Below are 25687 nucleotides of genomic sequence, written 5' to 3'. Positions count from 1 at the left end.
GACTTATAATGTTGCTATTATTGTATTATTACAATTAACAAAATATGGAAACGAAAATACTGTAGGCAGTGACGAAATTGGAATCTAAACTAGTAAAGTATCCATAAAACTTTTCGAGACATTTATTTCTCTTGCTATGTGTACATGGAGAAATCTATAAACCAACGATAATAAATAACAGTATATGAAAATTCAAAGAAGGAATGTATCACGTGTGTATCTACATTATATAGCCGTAATAGAGACTTTATACAATCGAATTACATCATCTTAGGATGTTAAAATACTTGGTGTTTCTTAGCACCTAATTCGTATTATTTTATACACAGTGTACATAGAATGACAGAGTATTTTAAGGCTTGGAATAATAAAACGTCTCTCTCGTTGTTTAGTAAATACATTCAAATCGTTCTTCTCGATTTATCAAATTCATCGAATCGATTCATTATAATATTTAATTCTGTTCGCATAAATCATTTTTGGTTTTATGTGTCTGTGTATATGAACGTGCTAGCGGCATAAAGAAATCGCTTTTAATTCCCTATAGATTACACATATCTTTCACCTGGTTATATATAGGAACTAAACTGAAGACAACTTTTCAGATATACACTATTCCTTACATGTATAAATACAATTGACTCTGTTTATTTTATATAATACTAATCAGCTTTTATACTACACAACAGCAAAGACTGCAAGAGCTTGAACGCTACTTAATGAAGGAAGGCACCTAATCATACGAGCTAACATATCTACAAATTATGTTACATTTTTTTATATATGTATATATATGCATGCATGCATGCATGCATAAAAACACGCGTAGATTACAAATATTTCTTTTTTTATAATATTGTCATATCTTTTTACACTGAACTAGATTGTAGATCCTCGATTATGAAAGGCGCAATATATTAGCAGAAAGTTTAATTCGGATAGATTTTTAAAATTACAAAATCTGATGTGTGTTAAATTCACTCGCTAGGGAATAGTTTAACATATGCAGATTCAATGCGAGAAAAGAAATGAGTAACAATAAGTATTTAATCCTATTAGAATATATCGCGTTATCAAGTACCATCAAGTACTAATGTTACTTCTACTGTTCATACGTTTTATTTAACAGTCTCGATCATGAAGTGCACAAGAATCTTAATATTTGTTTTGGACAATTTCTCGCTATGAATCATCAGTGAATTATCAAATTATAAGCAAAAGCGATATAGCCATTTTATAAATCTAAATGTTAATCGAGACTCTTAAATAATAAGTCAGTCTTACACGATAAGGCCAATTCTTTAGGCGAACCTGCTCGCTCTCTTATGACAAATATTACAAAAATTACTTCGATGCTATTATTTGCGCCTTTGTAATCGAATTCTGTAAATTATGCATTATGTTATTTTTTATGGAGAATATTCTGTGTATTGATCTCTTTTTCTTTTTTCTTTAAGAGACTGTAAATATGCAGTAAAAATTTCTTCTCTTCCTTATCGAGAAATTTGCCCAAAGGCTTTACGAATTGCGTTTACAGGAGATATATATGTATATATAGTTTAGATAACTCTCTTAGAAAAATTATTTTGTAAGAACTATAGTATAGATCGTACTAGTAGAAATCTACAAATTTTAAAGTACAAACGTAGTGAAAAGATTTAGCTGCAAAAATAGATGCACGAGTTCTCGTTTTCTCTCTCTTTCTTTTTCTTTCCTCTTCTTTCTCTATCTACCTATTTTTATCATTTTTGGTATCGAGCTGCCAAGTTTCACAACCTGGTTTCACATTAAAATACATTGGAAAGTATCTCTCGCGCTCTTTCTCCCTCTCTTCTTTTTCACAAAGATCATCATTTTATTTTTTATAACATAATGTCTTTTTCTCATGGTTATCTGTTCTGTGTATAAATCTTCTAAAAATGCAAAAAGCAATTAAAAAGTGATAGTATATATGAATTAATACTTTCCGACTTTAGTGTAAATTATCGATTTTATACGATCTACTACATATGTTTATCAGTTAGGCACGTATAAATATATTTGTTCACGTTGTGCGACTTCTGTAAACGTATGCAGCTAATCACGTATGTTGCTATCACATCATATTACAGTTTGTGAAAAAAATACACATCGAGAAATAATATTCATGTTTATACATTTAGAGGCTAACCACGGCCCATTCAGGATCCATCCGCCACTTTTTGCATCGGCACAGTGGAGATATTATTATTATATCTTTAACCTTTATACATTTAGATATTTAAATATTTAGCCTTTAAATGTATACTTTTATATTTCTTAATTTAATTTTGTTTAATTGAAAAATTAAATGTTAAAAAAATAGAAACATTACTTTTCCTTATATAATTACTGTAATATAAGATATAAATATGATAAATAATATGTACATTTTTTGTATTATTATTTATAGTATATAATTGTTTTGTGTTACTATTTGTCCAGGAATCCCAAAATTTCAAGTTAATAGTATTCGAATTAATTATTGATATTCAATAAAATATTCTAATCTTTTATTTAAAAGACTTATTAATTAAATTATTTTACTCTTTGTTTCATATTTTTTCACAAACGCAACATGTTGAAACGAATGAAGTAAAACAGGTATAATTTTGTTCATTTTCTCTTTGATAAATTTTCATGCATTCGAAAGGCAAATTGTTGTAAACGAATTTTTCATATATATATATATATATATATATATATATATATATATATATATATATATGTATGTATGTATGTATGTATATATAAATACAACCTGCATATATAGACTGATTTTTTTCAAGATACAAATTAGAGATTTTACTACATCGTTTTTTTTTACGAGATTATCTTGTTTTAGCTGTGTTTTTGTATTCATGATACACGTAATAAAATATTGATCAATTAAAAAAAATTTTGTAAATATAAGAACGACGTTTATCCGGATAATCTCTCTATGATATCATATCGATCAATTATATCACGCGTTAATCTTTTTTACCTGTTCCAGCGTTTCTGATAAGCGGCTCTATGCCAACTAGCCGAGACCGTTTCATCTCAGGTGAACGGATTGCTCCGCCTCTTTAACGATCCGAATCGCTTTTCTGACGGTTCGCGGATCACCTCAAAGGGCGCGACCTTCGTTCGTCCTGCTTGCCTTTCTTCGTTCTCGTCGCTCGGAAAATCCTCGAAGCTCATATTGCTGAAACCAGCAGTCGCGGCTGTACTCTTCTTGCCTTTGGGCGTTTTCTTGTGGTGGCTCGCCGACTTGGTCTTGTGAGAAACTTTGTGCGTCGTCTGTAGCACATTGACGATGTCACCGTGATTTTCGTCGATCAGATGATATTTGGACTTGTCCGATTTGGATTTCTCCTTCTTGTTATGCTTGGGCGTGTCGTCGTCCATGACGACCAGAGGCTCGGGCGACATAGGTGATATCAGGTCGCACGTAATATCCACCTTGGAGACGCTGTTGACCGCGTGCACGGTGATCCTAGCGGTATGCGTGGTTGGTTGAATCGTATAGGTGGGTGTGGGCGGTGGCTGTGGCTGAGACGGTGGTGTCGGCATCAGATGAATGATGGTATTCTTTGGAGATGGCACGACGCCACTGACGATGGGTAATGCCGATGTAGTGGATAATGTAACATTATCCATGTAGTTGGGCGACTGCGATAGCGATAAAGATGTTGGACGCTGCTGTTGCTCATTGATCTTCAGCGAAGCGAACTCGTCGAACGGGATTGACCCGAAGAGATCCTTGGAAGGTTCCGCTGTAAATTCACCGGAGTTTACTGTCACCTTCCCGTATTTCGATGTAGAAGCGACCGTGCTACTAGAATGACTAGTGTAATAATTATCCGATATTATGTTATTGTGAGATGATTGCAGCTGAGGAAGGCGATTACCATAATCGATGTAAGAAGAGGAAGAGCCTACCGGACTTAAAATCGTCGGCATCGTTGGCATCGTTGGCATCGACGGCTGAGCTGACGCTGATTCGATGTTCGCGACATAATTGGATTGAACATTGTTAAAAGGATTAGTAAATCCACTGGGACTGAACGGCGAGGAGCCAAAGAGATCCTTTTCGGCATTCTCCTGCTCTTCTTCCTCCTCCTCTTCCTCTTCAGCGATGCCGACGTGAGGTTTGTTCTTGACTGGCGACGTTTGAACGTTCGGTTGACGAGGAAAAGATGACGGTTCTTCGTAATAAATAGTCTTGTTATTCGCGATGTTTTTCGAATAATTGCAGGACAAAGTGACGGGCCTCGGTGGCGGAAGTGCCGTCGCTTTACTCTCTATTACATCCGCAAACACCACTTCTGCCGGTAAGGGTGAACTGGAGATCGGCGTCACTAGATTCGAATTACGAGGTGAATTCCTCGCGCTGTTACTCGGATCGACATTTTTGGGCTCGCTCTCGCGACTATCGCTACTCTTTCTAGAGCTGCTGGATCGTGGGAACGGTGCCAAAGCGAATACGTCGTTCTCCACTTTCCAGATGCCGTTTTGAATCAGCGATTTGGACTTGTCGTCGTTGTTGTCATCAGACGAACTGTCACCGTTGTTAAAGAGCAACGGTTTAGACCCGTATTGGTGTCGCACGAAGGGATCCCCATGGGACTGTTCCGGTTTAGATTCAGGATCTAATTCATCGTCCAACAGCAGCGGTTTTTCTCCATATTGATGGCCGACGATCGGATCTGCGTCGATGGTCGGCAGCTGTTGCGCCTGTTGCTGCCGATAGTGATGCTGTCTCCTCGGCCTCTTCATCCTATAATCATCCTCGTGCGTCGCTACGGATTCGCATTCCGCGTGATACGCAGAACTGCCGCATGTGCGCACACTCTCGGAGATGGTCTCGTCGTGCTTGCCGCGTTTATTGCCGTCACCGTCGTCGTTCTCGTCGCCATACTCATTTCCCTCCTCCTCATCGTTCATCGCACGTAGATCGCTGGCCGAGCCGATCGAATCATCCGACTCGTAATCCACGTTTGCCGCATTACTATTGTCCGCGTTCGCATCGTGTTGAGCTGCAACTCTTCTCCTGCTGCGGCTCAACACATTCTTCACCCGTCGTCTCCCTCTCGTCTTCCTCGCTCGTTCCTTGGTGCCTCTCTTCCCATCGCTGTCACTAGACACCTCGTCGGCATTGAACGCTAGCTTCTCATACTTGGAACGATCCTCTGCTGGTGCACGAACAAACGGCGGCGAGACCGGACTGGATTCCGTGATCAACGATGCCTCATCATCCACGCCGCCGCCATGTTCGAGCCCGGAATTATTCCATTGTGTTAGGGGAGGTCTCGTCGATTTTCCTGCAAAACAGAACATTGCAGAACGATTATCGTCCAATTGCGTAAACTGAATTCTTTATATCGATAGTGTTCTCTTTATAGGACTTAAAACTAAATCACCATGAATCTCTTATTACCAAAGCACATATCGTACTTACCTATATTATCTTTTATTTTGTCATATCTCATCAAAAGAAAACTAATTTGCGCGACAATAGTTTTATGTTAATTAATTAACGAAGAATTCTCGAAAATTCTCCTAAAAATTACGTAAAATATCCTAGATATAATCTATAATAATAGAAAATTTGTCGTATAAATTTATGATACATAAATATATGAAATCTACAATATAAATTGCAAATTCTTAAAAAGATTGTCAATAGAGTATTTTGTATATCACATAATTTTGAAATATCACATAAGATATTTTATATACGTCGCTTTTGTTAACTAATAATATTGTAATATTAATGCAAAAAAATATAAACTATTTTTGCATTATAATCAATATAAAAAATTATGTTTATAATAATATTATTATTTCTTAATTTGTAATGTATATCATATGTAGAATTTTTTTTAAATGTAACACTATACATATTTTGCTTTTGATAATGATAATTAAAGTATTAAATATTTTAATTTTATAAATATTTATAGATATAATACTGCCGTAAGATGTATATATATATATATATATTATTGTTCTACAAAAGACCCAGAAGAAACAGGAAATGTCTGATTAGGTCTGCTGCAGGTCTATGTGCTCTCCGAAATACAATGTACATTGATATTTTACAGTTTTACTCTATGTAATGAGCTTTTGGAAAAAGATAATGTTAGATCTTCTCGACATGAAGAAGGTGATACACAATATTCTTTTCTTTAATTTAAGCTAGTGAATTAGTACCGCCACCAATAGGTCTGGAACAGTCCTAATCAGATTCAGGGGGTTGAGGATAAGTGTGCCGAAAAACGCAGTAATGCTCTGAATAAATAGCAACAAAAAGCTTATTCGAAACTATCGCGAAAATATATCTTTCGTCAAATTATACCTAAATCATTTACGAAGGAAACAAAGTATTGCTGCGTTTTACTGTAGCATTTAGAAGAAACAAATACTCCGTATGCTAATTTACATTTTTATTGCTGCAACATTATTTGTCTTAATACAGCCGAGAAAGGTATACTGTCCGAGATAGATTTGTCAGCCCCCTATAGTGCTCTCAAGATTCGCTCAAAATTATTTTTCTCTCATTTTCATATAAGTATCGCTAGAGGCCACAAGAAGAAAAGCATGCTTATACGTTCGACGGTGATGGATAGATAACAAGTTTCTTTTTTACGATACGCCGTAACTTAACTCATCATATAATTCAGAAGAACTCCGAGATGGCACACGTGTGTATTATTATTATTATTAATATTATTATTATTATTATTATTTTTAGAGACACTATGGGAGGCAAACAAAGCAGGACTAGATATAAAAAAAATCATTTTCACAAACATAAACGGTTCAAAACGAAACCTAATATGTCTATATGCCTCCCAAACTCATTAGGTTGTTCCAGACATTGGACAGATAAGTATAATTTTTTGTGATTTTTTTATCTCTCACAGAGAAACAAGCACATTTATCGTTAGTTTTCATTGTCTCCGTCTTTTGTCACATACCCTGAACAATTTATGATACTTACACACTTACGGGAAGAAGAAATAATATTATGGCGGTTCTGTGGTAATACTACTAGTGCTAGTAAAGAAAAGAAATCCTGACTTCGCTTCATTTTACATATTGCACAAAATCAAATCTATGATATATAATATAAAAAAACAAATTTTCAATCTGTATCTTTATCTATCTAAAAATCTAAATTATTATTTCGCTTTCTATATGGAAATTCCATTAAAAGGAATAACAATTATATAACAAGTATGTACAATAGTCAATAATACCTAGTATTCTTTACATTGTAAGATATGTTTTTGATATAAATAATTAACGCATTCATCACAAGTACTTGAGACAAATATGCGAAAGAAACACACACAATACAGAAATCGTGTGATTTTTACATTTTTAAGATAAAATGATATAATTTTTAGCGATTTTCAATTACATTTACTGATACAGAAGATTTTAAGAAGCTAAATTGCATCATTTTATCTTAAGCTTTGTGATATGAGCCAAAGAAATATAAACAGAAAAGTTAGTTGTATCAAAGAAAGAAACCCACAAATTAGTGAGCGTTGTGTAAAAGCAATAAGTGAGATGCTACGAGGAGAGATGAACAAAAATAGAGAGAAAGGAAGAAAAAAACAATTACAGTGCAAGAAGTGAGGATGAAGAGAAGAACGTAAAATAAAAAAAATAATTGCTAAATATTATTTGCCAGTCACTGTAGTATTACCATCGCGCGTCAACAAATACAATCTTGCGAGCTTATACAGTAACCCTTATGCACACATGTCTGTGTATATACATTCACGTGTGTTTACGCATTGCGCAGGGAATTGTTTTGTGGGAAGGAAAGGTCTGCGTATCCCTTATTTCCACTCTTAAAAATAAATCATTGACAGGCTCTCTTACATGCGATTCTTATATTATTACATTAATTGTGTAATCCTGTTGGAAATACTTGAAACCTATTCTTCCCACTTTTTTATGCTATATAATACAATCATTATAACACACATTATATACGTTTGCACGTATGTGTGCATATATGCACTTGAGTAGGACAAAATAGTGTACCGAAACTTTGTGTATATCACATAATATATAACATAATTTTTCACTTTATATATATTTGTTCATTTGTATTTATATGTGTGTAATATTTATATTATGTAATTTTGTTCCTTTCTTTTACCGATACATTAACTATTTAGTATGAAAACACTAAAAATAAAAGTTAATTCTGCACCTTGTGCGCTACATATACTGTAGGAACATCTATTATAAAGTTGAAGACAAAATTTCTTGTTGCATATGCCTTGTCATAATTTCAACAATATTTAATATAATTGCTATAACATAATAATCAATATATATTTCAAGTCTAATATTCGATGTATTAGCCTTATGTTATAACTTCCTATTTGAGGTAAGTGGAAGTTAATATATGCAATTTACTAGCAAAATGTGTTCTATCCATCTCTTTCACGTAATTGAGCGTAACTGAGCATCACAATCATTTTTTCGCAGCTATACTAGAAAATAAAGTTTTAATTATATCTTTATCGAGAGAAAAATTGTTATCAAGTTTTTTTGCATCAGTCATTAACATGTTTATGTAAAAAAAATATTCCATATTTGTGAACATAATCTTAAACATATTTTAATAAACAAAGCTAATTTAGATTAATAAATGTAATATAATACATATAATTAAGAATTACAAATTTACATGAGAACACAAACATCTTTTGTAAATAATATTATGAGAGAGCATATATAAATAAAAAGATAATGTCCCCCAAATCTATTTCGTGTCAAAATTGTTCGTAGATTACATTTCTCTCCACTAACTGTCTGCTCTATTATATTTAATAGATATGATTTATACATATATATATATATATATATATATATATATATATATATATATACATGTGTGTATGTTCAAATTAACAAGCATAATATATTTTTGAAAATTGTCAATTAAACAAAAAGTGTTATTTACTTTTATTTTTTATATAAATAGCAACATTGTAACTTGTGTCATATCTTTGATATCTAAATTTGATTTAAATTTGATAAATGATAGTATAGAGAATCTCACAATCTATTTAGGTAAACATTTAAAAAGGAATTTCTTTCTTTAAATTTAACAAAACATACGATGATATGACCAACATTATTAACTGTATATGATTATGTATTATATCACAAATCAATTTTGCATAATTAATTAAATTGGGAGAGAAAACATCATTATATTTTACATATTATGTTGAAACATTATATTCGTCTTGTCACGTTACTCAATTATATCTCTATATAAAAATTAAGATTTTCTTTTATATACACGAAAGTGCACATAAGCATAACATGCTGATAATATTATCGCTTCAGCATTTTTATTTATCTACATCTATTGTCCACAAATATTGTATGGAAATACATTGTTATTTGTACACAATCCTATTCGATGGTTATTGCAGCAAAATTATTGCAAATTAAAAGAAGAAAGAAAAAGAAATACTTAATAAAGATTATTAAAAAAGATTTAGAAGGAAACCACTTTTCCCAATTTTGAAAAACATTTTTCATATTTCTATTATTAGCCCACTTCTTTATATATATTATTATTACGTTTCAAGAGTGTATGTTTCTTTTGTGCTGAACCTTATAATCTCTATACGAGTCTCCTAATTCTATAAGAGAATATCTTAAAATCTTAACAATAATTTTGTCAATTGCATGAAATTAAACTAAAAAAGCAAATGTTTTACAATGTAAAGTAACAATAAAGTAATAATCAAGTTTAAGCTTGTTTTTATATAAAAAATGTGATGTTCTATAAATTCATATTTGTATAACATCTAATTTTTCTAAGAAAATGTTCATATTTATTCTCTTATATATAAAACTAGGGGTAAAATTTGGTGTTTTTTTTTAAAGATGGTCTCAGTTGTATACCAAGATTACTTCTGGCATTTTATTCCTTATAAAACAATTCAATATTATGAGCTAAATTAAATATACTCAACAATTAATTACATGATTAATTGAATTACAATATTTATATCAGTCTATAAAGCTCCATATATTTATCAATATATAAAAAACGAATATATACTATACTCGATTTATATAAAAAAACTCTATATATATTCAACAATATGTACAAAAAGTAATAATAAGTAAATTTCATCTTTTATCCTTTTTGAAACGAGCAGTTTCTTTTCAAAACTTATCCTTCGATAAGCTAAATTCTCACTGGCGAAGTTCTTTGGTATACATTGCCGAGACTCATCGAAAACGACGAAAGACAATGGTTATAACTACAGCTTCAAATCTCATGTAGCAATTTGGCAAAAGTAAGAAATCAAGTATTAAAACAGCGAGCGAGTGGCTTTTAAATCAAGATATATAGATTAATAGATTAATATAGGAGCAATGGAAGAAAGATGGTGAGGACAATATAAGGATTTTATGCATTACCTCCAGCAATAGCAGCAGTCTTTGATCCAATTTTACTCTTCTTTCCTGCTTAAAGAAAAAATTAAAACGTCAACAAACATGCATTTTAGAATTATAATTCAATTCCATATTTATATTAATTTTGCACCTACTAACTAGGGTCTTAATGAAACTTACTTGGCAAACTAAAGGGTGCAGATTCAAAAGGATCCTCTGGTAATTCTGTATATGTCATAACGAGGCTTTCACGACTTTTTACTCCACTGATACTGGTATTGCTCCCTCTTCTTATTTTATCAAATTCAGCACCGAAAATATGATCTTCTGTTAACTGATTAAAAGGCTGTACATCTTCAAACGGATTCCACGCGGCCACATCCGCGCTCAATGATCGTCCTTCCGATCCCATTAGGCTCGAAAGTTCACCCTGATAAAGGTGCAAGCAAGTTTTTAAGTATTAACTGCTTCAAATGTTTAATATTTTCGAATTTATTTGGAGGTATGTAAGAGTATTATTAATGATAGTGCAGTGCATAAAAAATAATATAAAATTATAAACATATAAAAATTAAATTTTAAATATATGCACAAATAAAATTAAATATTTTTTGTTTATATTTTATACTATATATTTTATATCTCATATTTACGTAATAATTTTGTCCAAAAAATTTTTTGATATTTTTAATGTTCTAGATCACTGCTCCATATCTACAAGAAAAACTTTTTTTTCTCTTGTTACATTTTTTGTATAAAGTAAAATGTAATTTTAGATTATAATAAATAAAGAGAAATCAATATACAAAATAAAACATGATCCAAGCAGAAGTTAGAGTCTCTTAACAAAAATAAAAATAAATTTGTGCGCTTCGTCTACTTACAACACGTACATGCGAGGCACTAGTTGCTATACAAGGCCTTATATCACTCGGAAGTTCGGGAGGTGTAGTCGCGTCATCGGAGCGCGGCTTAACCGAAGCCTCGTATGGCGCTAAGAATTGAGTGGTTTCAGTCGCAAACGCTCTGTGAACATCGAAATGGCCACTGTAATATAAATAAAAATATTTTGACAAAACAAAAAAAGAAAAAGAAAAATTCTGCAAGCATAATTCAAAATTCTTTAAATTCTTTCAATGTTAATTTAAAGAAATTTAAATTTATAATAATTAAATTTCATAATTATTACAAATCTTTATAAAAGCTGTGATATAAAAAATATATATTAGGATAGCAAAAGAAATATGCTTACTTACTTATTAAAAGCACTTGTATCACTGACATTCCTTCTGTGTCGCGAAGACGACAATGTCGGACTATCGGGAGGTGATATGCTCGAGCTTATATTTTGACTTAAGCTTTCTGTTTTATTAACCGGTTTTGGTAAAGCTGGCGGTGTCACCTGCGTCGGTGGAATTGTTTTATTAGGCCCCGTTGAAATAGACAATTTCGACGGTAATGAAGTTACCGGCGGATATTTAGATGACGATGGATAGCTAGGATTCGATAGTTTTGGAAGAATTTTGCCAGGTTTAGGAGCGACGGGAGGTGGAATTTTGGTAGGTGGCGGCATTGCCGTCGTGTCATCTTTGAACGGATCCGGATATCCTGTAAAGATAACAATATATGAACGAAATTATTTAGTCATCTTTATTTTTTACTCTCTATATATACTCTGTATAACTTAAACCCATGTATTGTAAGTTTAAATTACCTGACGATGGAAATAGAGCCTCCAGATTCTTCTCATTGACATTTGTCTTAGTATCGTGTTGTCGTGGTTCAAAATAGAATGCATTCTTATCTTGAACAGTAACAGGTGACTGTTGAGTTAAAGGAGAATGACTGATCATCGGACTCTGAGATGGCTGTCCTTGTGATGGCTGACCGAAGGGAACATTCTGATTGGGAGTGCAGACATGTGGCGATACCTGATACAAGACAAAATAATATATTGGAAATTGCATTTATTGCAAATATACTTGTAAAAAAATCTTAAACGTTCGTATACATTTCACGCGAAACTTAATCGAGAAATATAAATCAAGAAAAAAAAAATGTAATTGAGATAAATTATATTTGTAAAGATCATTTGTTAAAATCTTACTTGAACATAAGAGATAGAATTTCCAGGTGTACTTTGCGTCTGATTTCCTTGACCCGATATTTGTCCTACAATTTGACCGCTCAAACTGATAGGTCCTGTGCTAACAGCTTGTCCTTTCGGTCTCTGTCTCGGCGTCACAGATGTACCCTCGACCGTCGTCGCTATAGGTGCAGGCTTTGGAGTTTTGACAGATGAAGATCTTTTAATATTCTCAGACTCCATGAGCGGACACGGTAATGACTCTATCGTCGGTGTAGGGACTTTCTATAAAGAATAAAAACAAGAATAAAATTATTATAAAATTGAATTCAATATAATTTTATCCATAAATATTGCAGCTCACATACATGCAAATTCTGTACAGGACACTCTTTGCCCTGAATTTGAAAAGCAATTGCAGAAACTTGATAAATGTCAGGACGTAAATCGGGGTCTGGCTCAAGCATGTACCGAATCAAACAATGGAGAGCTTTGCTATATCTGTAATATGAAAATATTTATATATGTAATGTATAAAATATTTACATGTATAATGTGTATATATATACACATACACATGTGTGTGTGTGTGTATGTATGTGTATATATATATGTGTGTATATATATATATGTGTGTGTATATATATATTTTTTTTTTTCTTAATACACACGTGATTAATGTACTATATTATCATTTTGTTTGATTGCTAAAAGGTTAAAAATTAGAAAACTTTTATGTTAATTAAATAATTTTCCACATACTTGGAATTATCCGGTATGGTGAAATTTCCAGATTGTATAGCAAGTGTGCTTTCGCCAAACGGTAGTGTAAAGAAACAAAGTTTATACAGCAGGCATCCTAAAGCCTGAAAGATTAGAATTTGATGTCAAACACTTTAGATTTACATTACGATTAGGCAATACGATAGATAATATAAAGTACCCATATGTCTGCTTTTGTCGTGATAGGTTTTCCACAGTACATATCAACCATTTCGGGTGCTCTGTAACTTAAAGTGGTATATTTTTTTATCTCCTCTTCAACCACTGCGGCGCCGTGAACACCAGGATTAAGAACTTTTCCCGTTGCGGATCCGAAATCACATAGAACATAATGACCGCTATCGGCGAGCAGTATATTTTCCACCTATCGCAAGCCAATTAAATATAATTCAGTACATAGTATTCAGTACATAGTACAGTGATGCGTTACATAACATTCATTAAACAGTTCACCTTGAGATCTCTATGAATTATGGGAGTTTGACAATGATGCAACCGAGATACAGCTTCGCAAACGTCGCAAAAAATTTGTAGAACTTCTGATTCACTGAAACCTGTTTGCAACCTAGAAATAAAAAGATGCTAATGTATGCCATAAATTTTCATATTTTAGATTGCATAATGATTGATTGGATCTGTAATATTATACAATTTTGCATATAAAAACATAACTTTGATATAGATTAGATTAGATGTTACATTATATTAAACATTATTACAGAAAGAAATAAAGTGTAATAAAATCACTCTTTTCTCACCTGTTATTCATCATTTGAAGAACTTGGGATTTACAATAAGGCATTAAAAGCAGAAGTTCATGTACTCCTTTGCCAGTATGAGTTATATTACTATCTACATATCCTATGATATTTTTATGACCACTCAAGTTGCTCTAAAAAATAATTATATTTCATTGAAAACTTTTGTATTCTTGATTAAAATATTATATATTTCTGTATATAAGGAAAATTTATGTTTTATTAACATTTTATTATACATGCAAGTACTCACGGCAATTTGTATCTCTCTTTTGCATACATTGAGATCATGTTCATTGTTGACATACATCCGTTTAAGAGCATATCGTCCACCTGAGGCTTTGACCAAAAATACAATTGCAAATCCTCCTGTAAGATAAGATAATTCTGTTATATAAAACAAGGATATAGAATACAGAAGAAGTGTTTGTTACAATGCAAACTTATTTAATTATGCATAATTTATTTAATCATTAATCATTTACACTCAAATGTGAACCAAAGCATACAAATTGAGATAACAAGTGTATATAAAAACTGACAGCAGGCTCTCATTGTGAAACATGCTGTACATTGTAACTTGATGCAGATACAATTACGACAGATCTACTAATCAGTAAAGCATGGTAATAAGTGGGTTTTAGTATTCGCACATTATCTCTGAAAATGCAACCACTGATTGGACAATCAATTTCTCTGCACCATGCTCTAATATATACGTAAGGCAAAACTCCATGACATCATCTAATACTCTGCAACAATGTGAATAATATTTGAAAAATCTAGAGCGAATTTCGCAATATTAGCTTGCATATAGAAATAATCAATTATATTTCTCAGTGGCAGGGCTGAAACTTTCTCTAAGACTATTTATATAGAAATCTCCCGATTCTTTGCGGCGTAAAACGTACTTCGACATAAAATTCCTAGAGAGGAGCTTAATAATGTTTACCGACTGTCCCTCACCGCTTATCGATATCGCGGATTCCGCGTGCGATCGAAATACCTCAATGATTTCGCACAGGCGGTCCAGAGTGGAAAAAAGCGGGAGCGCGCGGGGCGGGGGGACCGAAATAGAGCGGAGAGTTTCGTTGCGTATCGCGCATTTAGGACCTAAATAATGATCCGGAACGAGCGGAGAAAATGACGCGGATATTAATCAGGCGGTAATCGTGCCGTGTCGTGTCGTATATCGTATATACCTTCCGCCAAGACCTCCTCGACGGTGACCGTGTGGCTGCCCACGACGAACACCTTGCCCAAATAACTGTTAGGCTCCTTCGACGTGTTGTCGATCTTGGAGAATAGCTTCTTCATGTTTGCGCGCTCCGTCCTCGTCGTCGTCGTCGACTTGACATAAGGCCCTCGCGCTCCGCTCCGCTCCGCGATCCCCGCGCGATCTCACTGACACCCCCCCTCCCCCCAGCCCCCGCGAAACGGTTACGATACGATACGGTACGGTGGCACACGGCGATCTGGCGCGGTGCTCTCTTTCTTTTCTCTCCTCCTCTCTCTGTCCGTCTCGCGCGCGACCGAACCTCTTCTTCCACCTCCTCCTCCTCCTCCACCTCCACCTCCTCGTACGGAGAGAGAACTACGCGGTCTCGTTGCAAATTGCGACCTGGTGGCGTGCTCAACTGAAGGAAATCGCCACGATGGCGGTCATGATAACAGTCGACGTATCATACATCACTCCGTCGCTCCGCGGCCGGTCGACATATTCGGCCCGTAAGTCGACTGCGCAACCGCGCCTTCGCAGCGGCGACGTCGGAAACATATGTGCACGACTTCCGGCCGAATGTCAAACTGCCCGTTGATACGCCGGCCACCGTCGCGGCGGCGCCCCGCTGTTCCCGTCACCACCTTCGATCCTTTACCGTTCGGCGTCGCGCACGAAACGAATCGACGCTCTAGCCTTCGTGATCATCCGTATCGAGGCCACGCTTAATTCGACCAATCGGAGCAAGAGAAGCAAGGTTTCCCTTGCCTTTATTGGTCGAATTCCATTAGTGCGATCTCGAATCGTTCGATTGACCAATCGGAAAGGAATCTGTGCCTCTCTCGTCTCGATTGATCAAACGGAGCAGATTCTCACATCATATTATACGCATTTCAGCGTGTTTGTTTTGATGCTTCTCTTTGACGCATGATAAATGCTGAATATTTATGATAGTCTATATTTGTATTTTTTTGGCTGAAAAATTCCTTGAATTTTGGACAATACAGTTTAAAAACCCGTGCGTAAGATGGCGTTTAAATCACCTTGTCGATGAACGTAAACGTATCGGCGAGTCTGATGAGTTATTAGTGCCCTTGACGGCTTAACCATCAATTGGCTCCGCGTTCAAAACACAGTCGGCGTTAAGAAAAAATCATTCGATGTTTCGATAAATTATCAAGTGATTATTAATCACGTGACTATACGTGTGAAGAAATTCCGCGGTTGCACGACAAATTCGTGGAGAAGCAACACGTGCGTGGACTGATCCAGGTTTTATCGATACATGATCGACATCGTTTTTACGATGCGTTCCGTCATTGCTTAGTTTTTCATACAATCACTCCTCGATCGTCTCAAGTTTCTGCAAATCCGCACAATTTCTTCGTTTTGAGAAGCTTAAGATTATGCTATCTCTTCAGTCTCACAATCAGGTTTGTTCCTTTTGATTTCCTACAATTGCATCAGTTTGAGTTAGTGTCTTGTATATGTCTTTATTAGGCTTAAATATAATTTATTGTCCTTGAACAATGTACAAATATATTACATTAAAGATAAATGTATCTTTAGATAAATGTATCTTTACTCTTTATCTGTTTTATCCATGACACATGAAAACTTAACAAGTCGCTAAGCAGTGCATTGCAATTGGAGTACATTTGCTCAGATTTATCATTTTTATAATAAATCAATATGAAGTAACACGATGTTGACCAAATTTTAATTATTTACTTGAAATTTTACTTATTTGTGCAAAATTCTTAATTTTATTTAGTCGCATATATAACTAATTATAGCTAAAAGACTAAGCATTTAATAAGAATAAGAAGGGAAAAGGAGAAAAAATCTGTTTTCATTTGAAGTTAAGAGATATAACGTTGATATCCTAGTGATTAAAGTCTATATTTTTATTTCATTTTTAGGTTTTATACCATTTAACGCAACTAACATTGGCAGTTACTCCTAGGACACCTTTATATTCAGTCCAAGCTAAGAAACAGGATGAATCCCCACAAAAGAATAAAGAGGAGATGGCGATTTGCCAAGACAGTTTTGAGGAGGTATTTTTATAGCATCTATTTTGTTTTGAATATAGTGTCAAAGTATATATTAAAGATGCATGTCATTATAAGTATATATTAATAGCATAATTATATATAAAACTATATAATAGATATTATAAAGATTATTGTTAATATTAAGATTAAGATTAAGATTAATATTAAAGTTACATTTTCCCTTTCATTCGTGTGTACATAAGTGAAAAATTTAACTTGTTTTAGGCGGCAAAAAATTGTATTGACAATGAGTTACTAGAAATGAATTTAAATATTTCAAGTTTATTAACAATGAAGAACAATAAAGTATGCGTAATGTTGGATGATCTAGCTATGAGTATATTTAAAAGATCTCTAGAAGAAAATAATAAATGGAAAGTGTCTTATTTATCTGGCCTAAGTTTTGCCGACAACAAACGGGGCTTCCCATATTCTTCATTGACGGAACCCATTAGTCTACCTGTCATTCATCTAGCATCAAAACAGCATCATAGACTGTTATATACATGGTACACTAAAGCGTTACAAAATCATATGCCAATTCGTACATTCAAGTCTCAGCGCAGTATAAAACTGGAACTTCAACAAAATCCAACATTTATGAATAGAATAAAAAAATGGCTTGGTCTCTCTTCTAATCTTCATGTGGTACTTATATTTTACTCAAATAATCTGATATAGTACCTGATTTATCAAAATGCAAATATAAGAGCATGCAGTAAAATAAACTATCTTATTTTCTAATTGATTTTCTTTTATTATAGAGCTCAGTACATGAACCAAAAAGTTCGGACTTTGAGAAACTAAAACAGATCTTTAACAATACTGATGTAACAGCAGATGAACAAAAGAGAATAAAAATGGCTTTTGTGGAAGGATACGAATCCGGATTGCAACGGCAGATGCGAGGGCGAACAATGTTATTCAAAATTGTGATAAATATGATAGCTGTCTCTATGTTTTTAATTGTCCTCATAATTTGGCTTTATCGTATGTATAAAAATCAATGTTACTTTTATTGTATTCAAAATTTTTCTTTATATTAATTATGTTACTTAAATTATGCAGTTAGTTATCCAGGAGGAGGAATATTCAAGCTTCCTATGAGCCATAGGATTGAAATCGATCCCGAAGACATTCATGTTACTTTCAGTGATGTTAAAGGGGTAAACACAAAAAATTCTTTTGAAAATGTTTACTTCTATAATTATAATAAAATTAATTTAATCCAAAAATCTTCTATAATTAATTTAATTCAATTTTAAACTAATTTATATTAATTTGTGTTTACATTTTTTGAATATTTGTAAAATACAGGTGGATGAGGCGAAGCAGGAACTTCTGAATATAGTGGAATTCTTGAAAAATCCCGACAAATTTTCTGCTCTTGGCGGAAAGTTGCCAAAAGGTGTGCTTTTGGTTGGTCCACCTGGCACAGGAAAAACATTATTAGCGCGCGCAGTCGCTGGAGAAGCTGGTGTACCATTCTTCCATGTGGCAGGTCCTGAATTTGATGAGATCTTGGTTGGTCAGGGTGCTCGGCGCGTTAGAGATTTATTTAGTGAGTAAGAAATGATGAGAATATCAATTCGGTAAAAGAAACATTAATCATCGTTAAATTTTGGTTCCAAGATAATCGAAATCGTGTTAATCTCTTATGTAACTTTGTAGGAGCGGCGAAAGAAAAAGCGCCTTGTGTAGTGTTCATTGACGAGATTGACTCTGTAGGTGCGAAAAGAACAAATTCGGTTCTCCATCCTTACGCAAATCAGACAATTAATCAATTACTTTCCGAAATGGATGGGTGAGTTTATGAATTATTTGAAGTCGAATGTTGTTACATAATACAATTTGTGGAGTTCAGTCTTTTTAAAGAATAGTATACTATCAACGATATGTGTAAAGTATCTCTAAACTCGTAAATTTAATTTAAAGTTATTTAAATTAAAAAATAATTATCTCCTTTTCAAGTTTTCGCCAAAATGAAGGTGTCATAGTTCTTGGTGCTACAAATAGACGCAAGGATCTCGATAAAGCGTTAATGCGTCCGGGCCGTTTTGATGTTGAGATTTATATTAATAAACCTGATTATTTTGGTCGTAAGGAAATATTAGATTTGTACTTATCCAGAATATTAACGCATGAAGTTGATACAGTTTACCTAGCACGCTGTACTACTGGATTCACTGGAGCTGATCTTGAAAACATGGTAAGAGAAATATTATTTCATATTAATATATAGATATGTTATTATTTTAAAGATTTTTTTGTCTATTTTTTATCTAGATTTCTGCAATTTTTTTTTAAATTTTAATCTAAAAATACTCAAAGTAAGACTACTTGTATAGTGTTCATTGACGAGATATACTACTAAATATTATACAGGTAAATCAAGCTGCATTACGTGCAGCGATTGATGAGGCAGATTGCGTTAGTATGAAACATTTGGAGTATGCTAGAGACAAAGTATTGATGGGTCCTGAAGGCAAATTGAAGTTACATGATGAGGAAGTCAATCGTATCACAGCATATCATGAAGCTGGACATGCTCTAGTAGCATTTTACACAAAGGATGCCACACCACTTCACAAAGTTACTATTGTTCCACGAGGACCATCGTTAGGCCATGTATGTAATTAACTGGTTAATTATAATAATTATCTTTATTTTAATTATTTAGTCTGCAAAAATCTTTTTTCAATATTGCCAATAGTGATTAAAATTATATATAATCTTATGTACACAATGAAAGTTTAGATTTTTTATATTAAAATATATTCTCAATTCAGTTTAATTTACAAATTTATATATTTTCAGACTTCTTATATGCATGAAAAAGATGTTTATCATATTACAAAGTCACAATTATTAGCTAATATGGATTCCATGATGGGCGGTAGAGCTGCTGAGGAGTTGATATTTGGACCTGAAAAAGTAACAACTGGAGCTTCTTCTGATTTAGAGGTGTGATTTAGAAATATATATTTCTGATACTTGATTTTGTAATTTTCTGAATTTTATTTTGTATAATGCAGTTTTAATTTAAATATTATTATATAATTTATTACTTATATGATCTACTAATAGTAAATATAATTTTTATATATTTACTAGTTATTTTTAATTTTATTTTTAGATGTTATTGCACATTTTATTTAAATTACTGTATTGTATTAGTAGATGGAAGTTTTTTCTTTATTTTTCAAAAAGAAATTTCTTCTCTTTCAAGGAATATTATAAATTAAACTAAAAACACAGAGATGTAAATTTAAACATTTACATTTTTTTCTTTTTGTAGGAGGCGACAAAGATAGCAGAGTTAATGGTAAAAAATTATGGAATGTCAGAAAAAGTGGGATTTAGATCAATAACAGAAAGTAAAAAGCCTTTCAGTAGTAGTCCTACATATGCGCCAAGCACAAGTGAGATCATTGACAATGAAGTAAAGCGGATTTTACAGGTAAATTTAATATTGCATTAAATACAAAAATTGTATTACAATTAATAATATTTTTAAGTTGTATAAAAAAGATATATGATGCAATCTTTATATGAATTATTTTATTAAATATTAAGAGAGAATTATCAATTATATAATTTTTGTTACTTATAATTTAATTTAATTCGTATTTCTTCTTACAGGAATCATATGAACGTGCAAAATCAATTTTGAAAACGCATGCGAAGGAACATAAACAACTAGCAGAAGCGTTATTACAGTATGAGACATTGGATGTGGACGATGTGGCTGCCATTGCAAATGGTAATTAATTTATAAGAAAATAATTTGCGATGTAATTGAAAATAAAACAGTTTCTATGTAAAAATTTTTGAGAAATATCTCAATAAATTTTATATATTACTATAGTAACTATTTATATATATTGAAATTATATTTAAAAAAATTAAAAATTATATTGTTTTAGAAACAGGACTTAGTAAACGAGAATCATCTGCAGATCCAAAGAGATCGACAAAAGGATCTTAATCTAAGCGCAGTTGTTTGAGAACATTTACTGAGAAGGTAGGAATCAAGCATAATTCTATAAAATTTGCGCGGACATACAATTCGGATAATGATTGTATTTTGTACGAACTTATAATTCATGAGAAATGTAAAATACATTCGAAATATAAACCGTGAGTTTTTTTTTAGATTTCACTTTAAACTACCATTTTCTAAATTAAAATAATGATTATATTTTAAATTAAAATACGAATTAATAAAAATATAAATAACCATATTCAAATATCTATTTAAATATTTAAAATACTTTAAATGTATGTATATACAGCATAAAAATCCTGTTGCTGTTATATTAACAGCACTTATCTTCGTTTGTCTTTTTTGTTATTTAAAATTTTAGAGATGTTATATTTCTCTCCCCTCTAAACCTATATAAAGTTTTATAATTATTCTATACTTAACAAATTATAATAAAAAGAGATTGTCATTATTTATGCATCAATATCTTTATTCTAAATATTTCTTTTTCTTAATGCAATAACCTATTTTCAAACAGGGATGTTTATTGTTGGTTATGAACTTCGACTAATCATTAAATTTCGCAAAGAAATGCTGACAATTCACCTAGAACTTTAAATAGAGATGCGTCGAAAAGATAAAAATTCTGCACTCGTTGGAATTTTTAACGAAAAAAACAGCCGCTAAAAAATGTATTTGATCAGAAGAATTGCGTTTTTTCCGGAAAATTTACCTTTTACTCGTAATTTTTTAATTTTTTTTTTCAAAGATTTATATTCAACTATCTAAAGCAATAATCGAATTTTTTTCTCAAATAAAATGGAAATCGAAAAATTAAAATATCGTCAAATTAATTATTAAATTAATTATTTCGTTTTCCTTTCCTTGCTTGAGAAACAACAGTTAAAGAATTATAAAATAATTATAAACTAATTCGCCCAACGAATATGAAACATAACAAACTTTAATTCACCATTAAATAGATATTATAAGTATAGATTGTATTGAATCATGTATAAACATATAGATATTTATATATAAATATTTATATACATATATCTCAAAATATTTGTATATTATTTCAATCCTTGTTGTCTCTTTAATAACAATTGATGTTCTTCTTCTGTGTAGATAATTTGAATTTATTTATTAATCGAATATTATATATATATATATATATATATATATATATATATATATATATCACACATGTGGAAAAAAGCAATCAGCTATAATTCCAAATTATGATTTGATAGCATTGTTTTCTAGCATTGGTTTTTGCCGAATGTGAATATGTCCTGGAAATGTTTTTTCTAACTATGAATTTTTTTATATCAAATATGCGTGAGATATATTGCTATTTTTGTATAAATATCTCGCTGTAATATTCGATTGGTTCGACGGTTTTAATGAAGTGATTTCTGTAATATTTCATGTTACTTATATTTATTTTACGGACGGTGTAAAGAGCACGGTAATCACGCATCGGGAGTGCAAAATGGAATGCCAAACGATCGTTGCAGTACCTCAATTAAGGTAACGTAATGGTTATGATATATTTGTGTATGTGTATATGTACATGTTTGCTTACTACAGTTGGTTTTACGCACCACGCGGAAATGTATATGTTACAATGTTTACATTATGGCACGTTTCATTGGATTTTTCCGTGTGTAACAACCGTATATATTGGATATCACGAATGAATGAATCAAATTAGAATGACAAGAGATTATATTTACCTTAACGTGCGAACTTTTCCCATAATTGTATTTATAAGATGAACGACATAATCAAGAGAAAGATTGTTTAAGTGACACTTACGCTAGATTGATTTTGTATATACTTGATGTAATGGGATTTACTGATTATTACTGAAATTTATTATATTAAAATCACTTTTAAAACAATGCATCGATTAAATTAATATTCGCAGACAACATTGCCTTTTTTCGCGATGCTAATTAGTTATCTCATGCTGCGCTGAGCATTACTTCATATCAATAAAGCCTGTCGTGACTGAGCGTCGCAATTGACAGTTCAAATATTTTATGTGTATAAATTTAATTCAATTGAATATGAAATATATAAATAATACATAAATAATTATATATATATATATATATATAATTATTTATATATTATTTATATATTATTTATAGTTCTCCGTATTTTCAAAATTAATTGAATTAAAATTTTACTATGCACTTAATATTTGAATTGTCAAATGCGTTGCTCAGCCATGACAGGCTTTTATTGATATGCAGTAATGCACCGGAATAATGCACAGCGCAGCATTGAGATAACCAATCAGCATCGCTTTCCGATTCATCGGAAAAGAGACAACAATACTTGCGAATATCGATTTAACATGCCTTTTTTAAGAATGTAAAAAAAGAAACTTACAATCTTTAAATATTGCAGAGAAGGACGTTCTCTACAATTTTTTTCTGTTGCAATAATTTTCTTTTTTTATTAAGGAAATATTTTTCCCGTTGTTTTTTATTTGTCGCCAAAAATTCGATCAGTTCCGTCACCGAGAGTTTCTTCCGACAATCACATCGAAGCGTTGTTTTTGATTCGACGCGTCGCGATTCGCGTGGAAAAAGCGCACGATTTACTCATTTCCAAAGCTCGCGGTTGAGGCTTTAGTATCGCAATTATATCGGGCGTGGGCCCCGGAGATTGAGTCCGGGCTCATAACTCTCGTCGGTCGTAACGTTCAGCTGCAGGCCGTTCGTTTGGCCGTGCCTGCATTTCATAGGCCGCCAGATGTTACGCGTCTACATATCAGCGCGGCCCACCACTTCACGTACGCTGTACGTACGTATTCATTACTAAATTACAAGCAATACGAGAGGCGAACGATACGACGCGACGCGGCTGTGCGGAACAGGGGCTGGTGCGTTTCAACCGCGAATCGCCGATGGCATACGTAAAACAACGGCAAGCAATGTCGGCGAGCACTGTTTGTTCGCTCATAGCGAAAATATTTATAGTCGTAATTCTGCGTATTATGTAAGACCGTTTCCTATTCCTCCTACTTTTTAATGCTTTTCATTAAATGAATTAACGACATAATAAATAAGGATAAATTGAAGGGGGCGCATATATATGACTACGCATGATGCATGTATATATGTATATAGGTTGACAAGATAATAAATTGTCAATAAATTGACCTAAAATAATCTACAAAAGCTTCCAAATCCTTCATTGATTTAATTTTTACGATGAATTCATTACATATGAATTTTACATTGAATTATATATATATTTTTTTCCAATTATCTCTATATTTACAATTTTTAATTATAATATAAGGAGAGATCCATGGAAAAATGCTACAGTTAAATTTCTTCTTTATGAAAAAAATATACATTAAATAGATACATTTTATATTTTTAATATAAAATGTATCTATTTAATGTATATTTTTTTCTTTTTTCTTTTTTTAGACTTATTTCAAATTAAAATTTTGTATTTAATAAACAGTAATCGACTGTCTAAGAATTATTATTTTGGAGGCAAGCGAAACGATCAATCGAATACTTAAATTAATTTTAGTTTATCTCGTTTGAGATTACCGTCCTCTCACTTGTTTCTCGAAAATTACCCGCACACACCTCTCCATGCCTAAAACAATTTCTAAACAATCCAAATTAATTCGAGCGGACGCGCGATGATCGCGTTTTCTGCTCGCGGATAAATCGCGGAGGAAGAGGCTTGAAGCATGAACTTGTAGTGAGCAGATACAAGTGCGGGAACGGGGAAGGGTAGTTTCTAGGGGGTTACATTGTCTGGGGAAGGCGAACACTATTTGCCGGCAAAGTAGATTAGGTCGGTATTGATAGAGACAGAGCGGCGGAAAGAGAGAGGAAGTAATAGACCGATAAGGGTTGAAGGAGGTTGGACGGCGGAGGGGAAAAGTAGAGGTATAGAGGATGGATGAAGGTGGGTTCTCTGAGACGGCCAATATAGGATGGGATATAGCAATAGAGTTTCGCTTACGAGGTATAACCGCGTTAGACGGTGCCCTTTGTTGTATCAGTGCGCTGAGGCGCAATTGCCTTAAGTTCTGATCTCACGAGATGTCGGGATGCTGGATGGCGGTCCAGCAAGAGATGGATAGGTTGATTTTTTCCCTCGAGTTTTACTTACATTCGATCCGAATGAGGCCCTCAGAACAATATTCGATTCGATATAATTTCACTTTTCATCTCTTTAATCGCTTGTTATATAATTCGCTTTGTTATATAAATCGATTTGTTATATAATTCGCTAATAAATTTAGTATACTCCTATATTCAATAGAATTTACAGGACGTTCTTTAATTATATCTT

General features: G+C 32.8%; 2 protein-coding genes across 9 annotated transcripts; one reads left to right on the top strand and one right to left on the bottom strand.

Moving 5' to 3' along the window:
- Positions 1 to 108: 108 nt before the first annotated feature.
- On the bottom strand, positions 109 to 15935 carry LOC105249285 (AP2-associated protein kinase 1). 8 transcript variants are annotated; one of them, XR_003123582.1, is made up of 15 exons: positions 15285 to 15934; positions 14336 to 14451; positions 14083 to 14216; positions 13778 to 13889; positions 13485 to 13688; positions 13304 to 13407; positions 12910 to 13042; positions 12563 to 12826; positions 12170 to 12386; positions 11712 to 12063; positions 11340 to 11502; positions 10636 to 10885; positions 10480 to 10527; positions 3005 to 5324; positions 109 to 1913 (listed from the first exon to the last, which is right to left on the bottom strand). XR_003123582.1 is itself a non-coding variant. In XM_020026932.1 (15 exons), exons 3-15 carry the CDS (start codon positions 14390 to 14392, stop codon positions 3061 to 3063), a joined length of 4302 nt encoding a protein of 1433 aa, XP_019882491.1. In that variant the 5' UTR covers positions 14393 to 14451; positions 14736 to 14834; positions 15285 to 15365; the 3' UTR covers positions 2829 to 3060. The 8 variants fall into 8 exon arrangements, 7 of the variants coding, with proteins under 7 accessions (XP_019882491.1, XP_011252923.1, XP_025269884.1 ...); XM_020026932.1 differs by lacking the exon at positions 109 to 1913 and adding an exon at positions 14736 to 14834 and having other exon boundaries at positions 2829 to 5324; positions 15285 to 15365; XM_011254623.3 differs by lacking the exon at positions 109 to 1913 and having other exon boundaries at positions 3535 to 3776; positions 3943 to 5324; positions 15285 to 15933.
- A 772-nt stretch (positions 15936 to 16707) lies between these two features.
- LOC105249286 (ATP-dependent zinc metalloprotease YME1 homolog) lies at positions 16708 to 21502 on the top strand. Its single transcript, XM_011254624.3, has 13 exons — positions 16708 to 16734; positions 17224 to 17361; positions 17584 to 18006; positions 18123 to 18348; positions 18427 to 18524; positions 18676 to 18919; positions 19030 to 19162; positions 19330 to 19567; positions 19744 to 19986; positions 20176 to 20322; positions 20657 to 20818; positions 21001 to 21121; positions 21285 to 21502. The coding sequence occupies exons 1-13, from the start codon at positions 16708 to 16710 to the stop codon at positions 21344 to 21346; spliced, it is 2262 nt and encodes a 753-aa protein (XP_011252926.1). The 3' UTR covers positions 21347 to 21502.
- The last annotated feature ends 4185 nt before the right edge of the window (positions 21503 to 25687 follow it).

The sequence above is a fragment of the Camponotus floridanus genome, unplaced genomic scaffold (assembly GCF_003227725.1).
Source record: "Camponotus floridanus strain SB8 unplaced genomic scaffold, Cflo_v7.5 scaffold76, whole genome shotgun sequence".
NCBI lineage: Eukaryota > Metazoa > Arthropoda > Insecta > Hymenoptera > Formicidae > Camponotus > Camponotus floridanus.
This window is presented reverse-complemented; position numbering and strand designations above follow the sequence as displayed.